Here is a 14,358-nt window from a genome sequence, read left to right as displayed (position 1 = left end):
TGTAAGGCATGTTGAATTTGTATGTCTTCCTTCTCAGAGACGTGCATGAGCCACTGGATAGAGGGGGTTGAATAACGTTTCTGTTTACCGTTATAGAGGTCTGGCGGTACTAGAGCTATAGTTTCGGGCCTTAAAAACATGTGTTTGTAGATGGACATACACATGGATGCCAGAGTGACGTTTTGAAATGGGTCTATGTATTCGACCGCATGCCGCGTTTCAGGGGTTTTGGATTTCAACACCGTTACTTCTTTAGTCATAGACACCACAGCATCTCTGAAGATGTTACAAGCTTGCCGCAGGATCATTACATCAGCCTGACAATAAGCTTTCAACTCTGTTTGAAAGTGAAACGCCTTTTCACGGTTTTCAGAGTACCATTGTAGAAAGCTCACTTTCTCATCAGGCATCATGTATTCCACCCCGTAGCTGTCGGTAGGAGGCATGGGTCCCACATAATTCTGATTAGCCCAGGTGTTAAAAAAGTGTGGAAAATAACCTTTACACCCAGGGAACCCAAAGGCCTTTGGCAGCTTGCTCAATTTCATGGGTAGGAAATTCAGGGTGTCCATGAAGCGTATTTTTAAAGGGCATACCGTCATCAACATCAGTTTAGACCCCTGTGTTATGAGTTCCACCGGTATCTTTTCACGAATCATGTCTCGTAGAATAAAGAAGGAGTCATAGGCTTTCGAGTTGTGGGCGAGCATGGTATATCCTTGGAATTTGGCTTGAATGAAAGTGCTCAGGAAATCACCAACGCACGTTCGTCCCTCAAACTCCCAGCTGTCGTCGGAAGTTAGATGGTGGGCGTAAATATAGTTAGGTTGGTGTACCCCCGTCTCTTGTGTGCACTCTATATCAAACACTATATAGTCCTCGGTCTTGGTCTGAGGTAGACCTTTAACCATATAACACTGATGGCTGGTGCCTGCCTCGTAAGACACATGACAACGGGGACATATCATGCCTTTGCACTTGTGATCCGTTGCCACATACCGCCCACACTCACTGCAGTCCTTTTTAGGGACGCATGTGAAAGATTTCTCGTGTATGCTCAAGCAGTTTTGCGAGCGACAAAACATCCTACATGTGCCGCACCACACCTTCAGGGTAGCGTCTTCTATACAGCCGTCCCTCTGACACATCTTGCAATGCATTTCACATTGGTGGTATGTTTTATTGCTGTATATATGGTCACAGTGGGCGCACACATTCCTGACACCCAAAAAACCTTTAAGGTTCAAGATGCCGTAAAAATGATTTTCGGCGTGGAGGACATATACGGTCTTGTTTCTCACAGGGCCCCCTGTTGTAAAGTACTTCCAGGAACCGTTGTGATGAAGAACTTTCACCGTCACGGCGAAATAGTTCTCAAAAAGACCTATATCGCCAAAGCCGACCATTCGGTCAGGAGGTATTTCAAGAACCTCATGGGCTTCAGCAGCTCTAGACATGATGACAGCGTCAGGGGTCTTGCGAGCCATCAGCAGCCCCACGATGCTGGCCGCCAGACATGTGTTGGCAGAGGGGCTGTTAAAGTTGAGCAGCCACCTCTGTTTCTTACCAATTATTTGACTGTAGAGTATGCTCTTTAAAGGTCTGGAAACACCACCCTCACACCCCCGTACAATGAGGGCTATGACTCTAAAAGTGCCATAGGCGACTAGTTCTGCCTTACTCTGTAAAAGCCTTGAGAGGTTTTCTAAAAATTGCACAGCGTCAAAAACATCTCGGGCCTTCCGCCTGGTGAACAACGGAGTGTCAAAACCCTGCCCCTGGAAGCGGAGTTGGAAAAAGTCATTAGGCCCCACATTGTGTAACAACCTTTCTATGAGCTCCTGCACAGCCTGATGTATAGCCAGAACACCCTGATCGGATGATGTTATTTGATGGATGTTAATAAATCTAAACTCCTCATAGTGTTCTACGGCCCTAAACCTCTCTACATTGCGAGTGTAACTTCTAACCCTCTCTAAACACAAGGGCTCTGGGCCCTCAGCAGTAGGAGTGTGAATTGCGGAGGTGTTCTCTGTTGTGTCATTTTGGGGGGTCCTGGTGGGACCTGTCTCAGGAGTCCTTGTAAACCTGCGGGTAGCGCATATTCTAGCCTTCTTCAGCTTATTTATTAAGCGCCTGCGTTGCTTTGTACTATTAAGCCACTTTTTTTTTCTTTTACGACCCCAGGCTTTTCGAGATACCATGCCCCAGCCTATCTGAACATGTTGGTTGGTGTCATTGTACGCCTTGTTCATGGAGGCCGCTGCTACAGTTCCACCCCTAGGTCCTTCTGAATGTTGCTGTGTTTGGAGTTTTAAAGTCCGCCCCCCTACCCCCTTCAAATGGCCGACCCTCGGTATGTTTGACCCTGCACCTATGTATTGTCGGCGGTAAAGTGTTGGTTTATATGTTTCAGGAGCTGTTCTTGAAACTATGGGCCCTTGTTTGAAGGGGTCGAGGGAAACAGATGTTTCTTGTTTGAAGGGTTGTGAGGCATCAGATGTACGCTGCTTGAGCAGTCTTAAGAAGCGTGCAGACTTTGTCACTAACCTCTGGACCTTACGGGTATATTTTGGGGGCCTCTTATGAGCACCACTGGCTGTGGGGGTCTTTAGGGGCCGGTGTTGCCATAGTCACGCCCGTATAGCATGTATGTCTGCCACAGCCGCCTGACACTCCTGGATGATCACTTTTTTACACACCCCAACCCTTTCCACGATCTTCTGATGGGCCATACTTGTGTACAGGGGCTTGTTCACCCCCACCACCCATTTTAGGTTTGCGGCGAGCGCCTGGCGTTTTAGTTTTCGAACAGCCATCTGCATCTCTTTTACATGACCCGCAAATACCTCATATGTGTTTACAGACCCCTCTTGCGCCTGCTTAGAGGGCCCCACCTTGCGAGGCATTATAAATGGCTGCAACGTCTTAGGACCATCTATACTGCTAACAGCCTTAGCACCATTCTGTAAAGCCTGTTCCGATAGTGTTCTAGAAATAGGACCCCCCGGCGAACGCCCTGGTGCGGACAGGAATGGAACATTGCAAACTTTGTATGGAAAAAGCGGCTGTACCCCCTGGGCCCCCGTGGTCTTGTCATCCACACTTATTGCTGAGGGCTGTGTGGGGCTTACGACGGCCGCGGGGCTGGACCCGGGACTGTACACGTGGCTGGCAGCGGGGCTGGACACAGGCCTGTACACGGGGCTGGCAGGTGGGCTGGACGCGGGACTGGACACGGGACTGTACACGGGGCTGGCAGCTGGGCTGGACGCGGGGCTGGGCGCGGGGCTGGCAGCAGGGCTGGTGGGGTCGTATGCCCCCGGAGGGGTACTAGGGGACAATGGGTATGAGGATTGTGAGGAGCTGTCGTTATAATCAGGGGTCCTAGCTGAAATGCCTGTGTCAGGGTGTGCTGACCTGTTAGCTGGGTTCTGTAAACCCGCTGTGCTCAAAGACCCCTGGGACACCGCTTCAGGGGTTCTACCTAGGCTGTCTACCACCCCCCTAATCAGCTCAAGAGCTGGGGTGTTCACGATAGAAGGCCCTTCTAGGGGTTGCGTGTTATTACCCGTTGAGACCCTAGGCTGTGCCTGAACACTTACAACCGGCTTTGGGGGCTGCTCAGGGGCGTGTACCTCTACATGTACAGTTATTTTATTTGGTACTGTCTGGGGTTTCAGGATGCTGGATGGATCCAGCGTTGCATTATGGTTGCTGAGGGACGCTGCTATCTGTAGCTTAGGGACCCCCGGTTTCAGCTTCAGATGTTTTCTTGAGAGGCGCGATGTTTTAGGGGGCTGTGGCGGCGCCATCTCTTCTACATCCACAGCTACAACTACCGCCTCCTTGGGGCTCACGGGTGTATAGGCCTCATTCAAAGGTTTAACAGTCTTTTTTACAGATAGGTCTAAGGGGCTATCATGGGGTTCAGGGGTCCTAGGTTTCTTCTTCTCGGGGCTTAAGGGCTTTGCCTGGACCTCTGGGAGCATCGGAGCCGTCTTCTTTAAGTTTAAGGGTTCTGCTTGGGGCTCTGTGAATACCTTGGAGGACTTCACACGTTTTAAAGGGTTGGGAAGGTTCTCTGAGTCCTTATGTTTCTTCTTAAGGGCGGCAGTGATTGAGACACCTTTCCCTTTTGATACGCTGAGAGGGCCCAGACCCACTGTAGCTGTTTTACACAGACCCTGCCCTGTGTTATCTGTGTTTGTCAAGACTCCGCCAGTGCTGACTCCACCCCTGTGCAGAATAGATTGGTGTAGAGGATTGTTCATCATGTTTGGTGTGTAGTGCGCGGAGACTTTTTCGTGGCGTACACGCCTACTCACACCTTTTGTAGCGCTTCTGTTGTTCTGGACGGTTGCTGTTATGTCCCTTAAGGGCTGCGCCGACCTCTCTTCAGCAGCATGTTTCTGAGCCGCTTCTAAAATATAAACAGAAAAAATATATATGTTAGAGAAAGTATAAAAAGAACACACACACACACAATCCTAAGTTCTACACCGCCGCCTTTTTATATAGGCCTTGCTACAAGTCGTTGTACCCTTCTGCTTGAGAGTCTGTAACACCGATAGTACTTTTCACACCCTTTGTAACAAACACACCTGATAGAGGTCTTTTTGCAACTCCTTTCTTTGACGGTGGTCCCACTTTAGAAGGTAAAGCTTTCCTCTTCAAAGGGCTTTCTTTTGATTCTCGCGATGCCTCTTGTACCTCGACGCCGTTCGGGCATAACGTGGGGGTGCCTGTAAAGAAAAAATAATACCCCGCCTTAGTCATATTTCTGAGGAGTCCCACTATACACCATCAGGGTCAGGACTGTGGCCTACCCCTCCAACTCCCCAGCGTCTTAGACAGTTTAAAATAACAGGGGCTTTTTAATTACATGTAGGAACTGAAGTGTTTTGCACACTGTTCAGAGCGTCTTGAGCCTCGATGTACTCCATAAGCTCGTCAAAAGCTTGTTGTAGGTCAGGGTCATAAGCTGTAAAAGCATACATACATGAGAGCCCATTAGAAAAAGAGAACTTCTGAGAGACTGGTGTACAAAACTACGTAGAACTACATAACTCTAAATATATATATATATATATATATACCTGGCTGTGGGGTCGACAGGTGACCAGCGTTGCTAGTTATTACAGCTGGGTCCAGCGCCGGGGGCACATTGGTGACGGTTGCATTTGCAGGGTCTTGCATCTGTATTAAACATTAAATTAAAAAAAGAAATAAAAACGGTTTTAGTAAACGCTTACAGCGGCAAAGCATGTATTGTAATAGTTATGCACCCTTGGGGATAGCGTTAGCAAACATTTTAAAATAAATAGAAGCACCCTACGCCATATCCTGTAATTCTGGGTACATGACTTAATGTACCACCAACATCCTACCTTGCGACCATTGCGCCTAAGTGCTGGGCACTCTTTTGTAACATGTACACGCCTCTTTTCTCTTGTAACACCCTGCTTGCGCCCCTCTTGATTACGCCACATTGTCTACCACGTATTGCAGTATTATACCTCTACCTGTAACCTGCACACATTGCACTTTTTTTTCCTCATGTAATGCCCCGTTTGATAACGCCTGTATTTTGTTTGCTCACCATTGAATTTTTTTGTCCATGTAACTTATCGCCTGCTCTTGTAATTTGCGCTAACAACCAGTATTTTTTTCTGTTTGTATCTTTTATGTAACACCTGTAATTCTTAGACCTTATGTTTTACATAAGGCTCTTGTGTAAAGCGCTTTGACACATTCCAATGCTAACTCTCAGTCTCACATATATTGCAGTATTATACCTCTATATTTTATTTTGTACGCTTTTTGTAACCTGCACACGTCACTTTTTCCGCCTGCAATGCATCGTTTGCTACCTCTTGTATTTTGTTGACTCACGATTGTCACTTTTGTAATGCACCGTTTACTACCTCTTATACTCTGTTGGCGCACAATTGTAATTTTGCTTCATTTAATGTAAAGTTTGCCTTTGTATTTTGCTCACTTGTAATGTTCTCATGTAGCAGTTCTGTTCCTATTGTGAAGCGCTCTAACACCTTCGTGTTCGCGCTATCTCTCAATAAATAAAATAAAAAAACACACACCGGGCCTGCAGGCTTGGCCCGCCCCTTCAGTGATGTCACCAGCTCATCACTGGTGGGGGCGGCCCTAACCCTGCAGCCCCGGAGAAGCTCACGCCGCCATGCTGCCGCTGCTGGATCCACGTGGGGCCGTGGGAAAATGCCCACAGGACCCCTCACAGCACCAAGGACACCGGAGTCCGCCCCCCAGAGTCCCCCGAGCAGCGCCCCGATGCAAGCGGGCTCGGGGATATATTTTAAAAAACGGCCCAATTATGCACACGGGCTCCGGAGCCCCACCGGGCACCCGGAGCCCGCCCCCTAGAGCCCCCGAGCAGCACCATGGTGAAGCGGTCTCGGGGCATTTTATTTTAAATAAGAACGGCCACGGAGGCCCTGGGACACCGGGAGACCGGCACCCCGAGCAGCGCCATGGTGAAGCGGTCTCGGGGCATTGTTTTAAAAATAACGCTGCACTAGGGACCCAGAGACCCCCAGGACACCCAGAGACAGCCCCATAACACCCCAAAGGACTATGGCGACCCACCAGGAGCCCCCCCTCGACAACTGGCCCCCGGGTTTATTTATTTTTTAAATACAAGGCCCTCAAGACCCCACCAAGGAGCAGCAAGGACCCCCGGAGCCCCCCTGGACCCCTCCAACTCTCTACAGCGGTTTGGTGAGTGCAACAAGGTATTATTTATTTTTAATTATATGCCATGTATATTATTTAAAGCCCCTATGGTACCGTTACAGTGTAGTTAAATGTTTCTATGAACTGTAAAATGCACGTTTCCCCTCTGCATGTACCCTCCTAAGACCTACAACATTATGCCCTTAAATAAAAAAACGCCTGCAAACTCTGCGCCATCCCCCACAACACCACCCCTATTAACATTAATTGTCTACACACATAGCTTTAAACTCAAACCTTCAACACAGCCTTTATTCATTTTAAATACATTTACATTTCACGTCTTGTAAAAAACTTCATTGGCACCTTTATTCACATTAAACACAACACATCGCCTTAAACATTAACAGTTTACAAAGTACTCTTTAGCATTTTCAAAACTACAGTTTTGTATACTTTTAACACCACATAAACATATATCCTTGCGCCCATGCTTTATTTACCTTCTCTACATGTTCACAGGCGGCGTCAATCTGGGAAAAGTTGCTCGGGTCCATTCTTGCCTTTAAGTTCCAAGGGTTGGCGCTGTGACTCCAAGACAGTCCACTTGCTCCCCAAGGGTGTTGAAGGGCTTGTTGGTGAAGAAATACTCAAAGTGCAACAAAAAAAAAAAAAAAAAAAAGCAATCCACAGCAGTCGCTCCCAGAAGTTTTTTGAATGGGTGTTTGACAGTGTTCCATGAGGGGCCTTTTTATACCTGTCCATGCATGCTAATTAGAAGCCCCCACACCCCTTATGACTTGAGGGGGTTTAGAACAATGTCTTGGGGTCTTTGGATGGGAACTTTTTTTCTATGCTTGCACAGTTTACGCTGTATACATCTGTTACTTACATTCATGGCTTATCTTGGGGAAGAGAGACCCCCGGGAACCGACCTTTGCCCCATCACTAAACCCATCACATGTCATCTTTCCAGCCAGAGTCATCAAGTCCTGGCCTAAACTGTCACAATTCCGGCCAGCATGTCCAGTTTCGACCCTGGGGCTTTGGAGGTGTGTGAATTACGTCAGAGCACTTAGCCTTCTGCTTCAGGTTCTCATGGGAAGACTTGCCATGACATCTGTCTTTTTCACCTTGCACCGTTTACGCTGTATACATCTGTTACTTACATTCATGGCTTATCTTGGGGAAGAGTAGGGTGCTTGGGGCCATATTTTAAAATGGCTTATCTTGGGAAGTAGAGACCCCCTGGAACCGACCTTTGGCCCATCACTAAACCCATCACATGTCATCTTTCCAGCCAGAGTCATCAAGTCGTGGCCTAAACTGTCACAATTCCGGCCAGCATGTCCAGTTTCGACCCTGGGGCTTTGGAGGTGTGTGAATTACGGCCGAGCACTTAGCATCCTATTTCAGGTTCTCATGGGGAAACCTTGCCATGACATCTGTCTTTTTCAACATCTCAAAGCTCAGGGTGGCTGAACATGGCTTGTGCTTTTTAAAACACACTATGGGTTTCCCAACAGCTACAATTTAAAAGCTCCCCTTTTTTTTTTTCAAACATAAAAAAACATCTCCCAACACACAGGGTTGGGGACTCAGGCCTGTTCAGCAGCTGTTCAGCCTGCAGCTGTCTGCAACACCCAGTTTTAAACATGCACAGACATTTCCAGCCTGCACGCACTTTCATATGCACTTTTAAAACATGTACACAATTACCACATGTTTTGCAGCCTGTTACTTCTTGGGAATATCCCCACATGTCACCCCCCTTTTAAGGCCAGGCCTGTTCAAGGCCAACAGCCTGCGCCCAGGCCCTGTTAAATTTAAGGCCAGGGTTTCCAGCCAGAGCTGTCAAATTTCCGGCCAGGAGTTTAAGACTAGGCCTGTCATAATTAAGACTAGACCCATCACTTTTTAAGGCCAGGATTCCTGGCCGGAGCTGTCAAAATTAAGGCCAGAGTTGAAGTGAAGGTATCACTATATACTACTCCTGGCATTTAGAACAATGATGAGGTTTTTTCCAGGTAAGTTCTCGCAGGTTGAGTGAGGCCAGATTTCCGACTGAAGCTTTTACAGCATTCAGAGAGCTAAGAAGGTTTTACCCCAGTGTGAGTTCTCTCATGTCTAGTGAGAGTTGTTTTCAATCTGAAGCTTTTGTGGCATTCAGAGCACTGATACGGTTTATACCCAGAGTGGGTTCTCTCATGGTGAGTGAGAGTTATTTTCCGACTGAAGCTTTTCTGGCATTCAGAGCACTGATAGGGTTTCAGCCCAGTATGGATTCTCTCATGTTGAGTTAAACCGCATTTGTGATAGAAACCTTTTTGGCATTCAGAACACTGATACGGTTTCTGCCCAGTGTGGGTTCTTTCATGCACAGTAAGGTTGGATTTCTGACTGAAGCTTTTCCGGCACTCAGAGCACTGATAAGGTTTTAGTCCAGTGTGAGTTCTCTCGTGTTCAATTAAACTGGATCTCTGACTGAATCTTTTCCGGCACTCAGAGCACTGGTAAGGTTTTTGTCCAGTGTGGGTCCTTTCATGTACAGTAAGGCTGAATTTATGACTGAAGCTTTATACAGCATTCAGAGCACTGATAAGGTTTTTGCCCAGTGTGGGTTCTTTCATGTAAAGTGATATTTGATTTATGACTGAAGCTTTTACAGCATTCAGAGCACTGATAAAGTTTTTGTCCAGTGTGAGTACTCTCATGGTGAGTGAGAGTTATTTTCCGACTGAAGCTTTTCTGGCATTCAGAACACTGATACCGTTTCTGCCCAGAGTGGGTTCTTTCATGTACAGTTAGGTTGGATTTCTGACCGAAGCTTTTGTAGCATTCAGAGCACTGATAAGGTTTTTGTCCAGTGTGGGTCCTTTCATGTGCAGTAAGGCTGGATTTATGACTGAAGCTTTTACAGCATTCAGAGCACTGATAAGGTTTTTGCCCAGTGTGAGTTCTCTCATGGTAAGTGAGAGTTATTTTCCGACTGAAGCTTTTCTGGCATTCAGAGCACTGATAGGGTTTGAGCCCAGTATGGATTCTCTCATGTTGAGGTAAACCGCATTTGTGATAGAAACCTTTTTGGCATTCAGAACACTGATACGGTTCCTGCCCAGTGTGGGTTCTTTCATGCACAGTAAGGTTGGATTTCTGACTGAAGCTTTTCCGGCACTCAGAGCACTGATAAGGTTTTAGTCCAGGGTGAGTTCTCTCGTGTTCAATTAAACTGGATCTCTGACTGAATTCTTTCCGGCACTCAGAGCACTGATAAGGTGTTTGTCCAGTGTGGGTCCTTTCATGTACAGTAAGGCTGAATTTATGACTGAAGCTTTTACAGCATTCAGAGCACTGATAAGGTTTTTGCCCAGTGTGGGTTCTTTCATGTAAAGTGAGATTGGATTTGTGATTGAAGTGTTTCTGGCATTCGGGGCACTGATAGGGTTTTCGTCCAGCGCTAGTTTTCTCATGTTTAGTGAGGTGGGATTGATGACTAAAGCTGTTCCCAAAGTCATTGCCTTATTTGAGTTGTTTGTTTCTTCAGTTGGCTTTGTTCCTGGATACATGTCATCTTAAGACTGAATTTGATTTCTGATCGTGTACTTGTTTATGTTACACTCAGCATTAACTTCTAAACTACACTGCAGATTCTCTTCGTAACATATGTATTCAACTAATTATAGTTTTTACCTGGAAATTATTTCCTACCTTTAAAGGCACCGATCTAACTTGTCTTATTAACTTTCACTGAGGAGCCCCTTGTATTGATTAAGAGGCCTCTCATGGATTTATTTTCTCCAAGTTATGCCCGGGTGAATTCTCTCAAGTTTAATTAGTCTTATTTAGTGATTCTACTTTATCACATTTGAATTAGGAGTTTTAAAAGCACTGATAAGGTCTTTGGGCCTTAGTGTTAGCCTGTTAGGTATGTTTGTTCATACCAGTAATGACAGATGGTTAGGGCATGCCAGGGCGGTTTATGAATTATCGATAGTGTAACACTGGCCCCTTTTATACTTTCTGTGCCAGTATATGCTTTTTTGTTCAGTGGTTAAGACAGGTATATGAGCGACTTTGGAGTTACAGGACCCTTTGAAACTATTCGGATCAACCCAAGAGACAGAGCTGGTGGGGGGAAATCTTCCTATATTGGAAATGGTAATCCAGTATCTTTGCTGTAACGACATCTGAGAAAGCGTATTTACAATTACTTTCTTTTAAACAATATTTTCTCTCCTCTCGTCTTCAGGAGACAGAGACAAAAACTTGCGCTTGTAAACCAGTGATATTAGTCTTTTTGACGGTTCTGTCACATCACAACACGTCTACGGATACTGATCTGTTGGGGAGGGTTTGGGTCTCCAAAACATTTCTCATAAACCATCAAACAGAATTTACAACACTGAGTTTTCTCAAGTGCACCGCGTGGAGATCAAATGTGGCCAATGTTCTCCCAAATCGAAGTTACTGACACTTGGTAAACATTTATGACCATTTTCCTTTAGGGATTTGACAACTTTCACATTCACCAGTTTCTTCCGCTCCAACATCCTCACCATTCCTGGGACATAGAATGTGTTTCTTCTCTAGTGCTCGAGAATGTTTTAACTTTCCTTGAAATAATCCTTTTTGTTGTGTTTCTCTAAATTTAAACCTTCTTTTTTCTGTTAATGCTTCAGTCACCTGTAGAAATGAAGTCAGAGATTGTAAATAAACACAAAGAAAAAATATTTATGACCTTATACTTTGCACAAAGAAAGTATTGACAAAAACAAGATAGGAAATCAGTTGAGTTGCATTTCTGATAGTGGTGAAACAGCTCGGGACATGTAGATCGGGAGCTTTGGATTACTGGAGCTCATGGATGTGAGAGTAAACGTAATTAATATTTAAGAAAGAAACATAATTTGCACATATATTGTGACACAGATTCTCAGAAGCAGCCAACACTATACATTTTCAATTTCTGTGGCAAAAGCTGGCATCACAATGAGATATTTGTAATACTTTTAATAAATTATCAATCAATCAATCAATCAATCAAAGACATTTATAAAGCGCACTACTCACCCGGAGGGTCTCAAGGCGCTTGGGGAGAGGGGGTCCGCTACTGCTCGAACAGCCAGGTCTTGAGCTTCTTCCTGAAGGAGAGGTGGTCTTGGGTCAGGCGCAGGTCGGTCGGGAGGGAGTTCCAGGTCTTGGCGGCAGGTAGGAGAAGGACCTTCCTCCTGTTGTCACTCTTCGGATGTGGGGGACGGCAGCGAGGGCGTGACTGGTAGATCGGAGATGGCGTTTGGGAGCGTAGAAGTTGAGGCGGTTATTGAGGTAACTCGGGCCTTGGTCGTGTAGGGCTTTGTGCACGTGGGTGAGGAGACGGAAGGTGATTCTCTTGTTGACGGGGAGCCAGTGAAGGTCTCTCAGGTGTCCGGAGATGTGGCTGCGTCGGGGGATGTCGAGGACGAGTCTGGCTGAGGCGTTCTGGATCCGCTGGAGTCTCTTCTGGAGCTTGGCGGTGGTTCCGGCGTAGAGGGCGTTGCCGTAGTCCAGTCGGCTGGTGACGAGGGCCTGGGTGACCGTCTTCCTGGTCTCGATGGGGATCCACCGGAAGATCTTCCGTAGCATGCGCAGGTTTTTGAAGCACGACGAGGAGACGGCGTTGACTTGTCTGGTCATGGAGAGGGAGGAGTCCAGGATGAAGCCCAGGTTGCGTGCGTGGTCTGTAGGTTTGGGTGCGGTGCCCAAGGCGGGGGGCCACCAGGAGTCGTCCCAGGCGGAGGGCGAGGAGCCCAGGATGAGGACTTCCGTCTTGTCTGAGTTCAGTTTCAGGCGGCTGGTCGTCATCCACTCGGCTACGTCTTTCATCCCTTCGTGTAGGTTGGTTCTGGCGGCGTCGGGGTCGTTGGTCAGGGAGAGGATCAGCTGGGTGTCGTCGGCGTAGGAGATGATGTTGAGGTTGTGTTGGCGTGCGATGGCCGCAAGGGGGCTCATGTAGACGTTGAAGAGGGTGGGGCTGAGCGAGGACCCTTGAGGGACGCCGCAGATGACTTTGGTGGCCTCTGACTTGTACGGTGGTAGGCGGACTCTCTGTGTCCTTCCGTCGAGGAAGGAGATGATCCATTCCAGTGCCTTCTCCTGGATTCCGACGTTGCTGAGGCGCTGCACTAGGGTGCGGTGACAGACAGGTAACACCGTGCAATCTTTCAGCAGCAACACAGGGTAAGGCGAACTTTACAAACACACCCAAATTCAGCCCACTCTGAAACACGCCCCCACAACAATTAAAAACATGTACAATGTTATCAGGCACAGAAAAAGGTTAAAACAGATAAAAAATGATTTTAAAAAGAGAGCAGCAATTTAGAGAGATGACTCGCAGCGCTAAGTTGTTGTAAACTAATTCCAACAGCTTCCCTCATAATCCTTGATTTTTGCATCTACAGTTGGTGCAGATGCCACCTAAGAGAGTAACCTTTCCAGCTAGGTAGTGTGCTTTCTGGAGTCAACCTGCTTTGCTTTTCCCAAACTTTGGTCAGCAAAGGTAAATGTGTCTTCTACTCAAGTGTTCTTAGCTCGCTTTTGGTAACGTGACTTGAGCAGTATGGCCTAAGGCACGCTCGAAGGTAAAGCAAAACAGCGGAAGTCACAAATTTCAATACAGTTTATTAAAAATAGACAAGGAACTGTAAGATTCAAACCAAGTTTAGAGCAAACAGAATATTTATTAATTATTCAGAAGCAATATCTAAAGGTGGGCTGTGATTTAAGGATTATTAATTAGCAAAAACGACTGTCAAAACCAAACCAAAAGGTAAATAAATAAAAAAAAAGCAGATCCACTGAATCAATCAGGAAGTCACCTACAAAATTGTAGCTGACTTCTGTAGCTATGCTCGAGAGAACAAAGATAAGTTTAGTCTCTAGTGATGATTAACACTGGAATTTGAAGCAAGGTTTTTGGCTGAATCAGTCTCAGAAGGTGGCGAGCTGCACAGAAGTAGCTTGAAGTGCAAAATTCCCACAGAGTAGAGTAGGGCTATCAAGTTGAACCTGAATCCAGGGCCATAAACATGCGGGAAACTTCAAGCAGTTACAACAGCTGCGAAGTCTTCGGAGCTCCAAGTTATGGAGATGGTTCAAGGTTGATGATAAGAGCCAAAGCATGGAACGTGGCAGGCCTGAGGCATGGTTAAGGGGATAGCAGGTTCCATTTGAAACAAAAAGAAGATGGAAAGAGGCCACTCGTGTGGATCTTTGTAATACGAGGCTGTGTCCCATTGGAACAGAAGTCATTAGGACTATTTAGGATGGGGCCAAGAGTGATTTGCATATGGCTGGCCTCGTCTGTAGTTACACAGGACTAGAGAATGATGTGGCGGGATGTTGCCGAGATTAGCTACCAGTTCATCCATCACCTTTAGTTTTTCTCAATGATCAGCCCTACGTGGTACAGACATGAACAGATGTTGGTTCCATAGAGACCTACCACAAAGGGACTCCTGCTGCAGCCCCCTGATGAGGCTCACTAAGGCTGGAAACAGTTTGAGGTTACATGCATTCCTGATCCTAGCAGCGTGGCCTCAAAGTTCAGGATCCAATGGACTTTGTGGGTCAGAGCCATGGCTTATAAACACTCAGGGAGCAAAACAC

The 14,358-nt window shown here is 46.6% G+C and overlaps 2 protein-coding genes across 3 annotated transcripts in view; both read right to left on the bottom strand.

Annotated features, from left to right (window-relative positions):
* Positions 1–2,233: 2,233 nt before the first annotated feature.
* LOC144806142 (uncharacterized) lies at positions 2,234–8,640 on the bottom strand. 2 transcript variants are annotated; one of them, XM_078672574.1, is made up of 5 exons: positions 7,215–8,640; positions 5,100–5,199; positions 4,886–4,984; positions 4,605–4,745; positions 2,234–4,423 (listed from the first exon to the last, which is right to left on the bottom strand). In XM_078672574.1, exons 1-5 carry the CDS (start codon positions 7,266–7,268, stop codon positions 2,634–2,636), a joined length of 2,184 nt encoding a protein of 727 aa, XP_078528700.1. In that variant the 5' UTR covers positions 7,269–8,640; the 3' UTR covers positions 2,234–2,633. The 2 variants fall into 2 exon arrangements, with proteins under 2 accessions (XP_078528700.1, XP_078528701.1); XM_078672575.1 differs by lacking the exon at positions 4,886–4,984.
* Positions 8,641–8,711: 71 nt separating this feature from the next.
* Positions 8,712–14,358, bottom strand: part of LOC144806137 (uncharacterized) — a 79,404-nt gene continuing 73,757 nt past the window's right edge. The window contains 3 exon segments of the mRNA XM_078672568.1: positions 8,712–9,431; positions 9,433–10,210; positions 11,366–11,394. Of these exon segments, the coding sequence (XP_078528694.1) occupies positions 8,712–9,431; positions 9,433–10,210; positions 11,366–11,394 (1,527 nt within the window).

This window comes from Lissotriton helveticus (genome assembly GCF_964261635.1).
Source record: "Lissotriton helveticus chromosome 1_1 unlocalized genomic scaffold, aLisHel1.1 SUPER_1_unloc_5, whole genome shotgun sequence".
In the NCBI taxonomy this organism is placed as follows: domain Eukaryota; kingdom Metazoa; phylum Chordata; class Amphibia; order Caudata; family Salamandridae; genus Lissotriton; species Lissotriton helveticus.
This window is presented reverse-complemented; position numbering and strand designations above follow the sequence as displayed.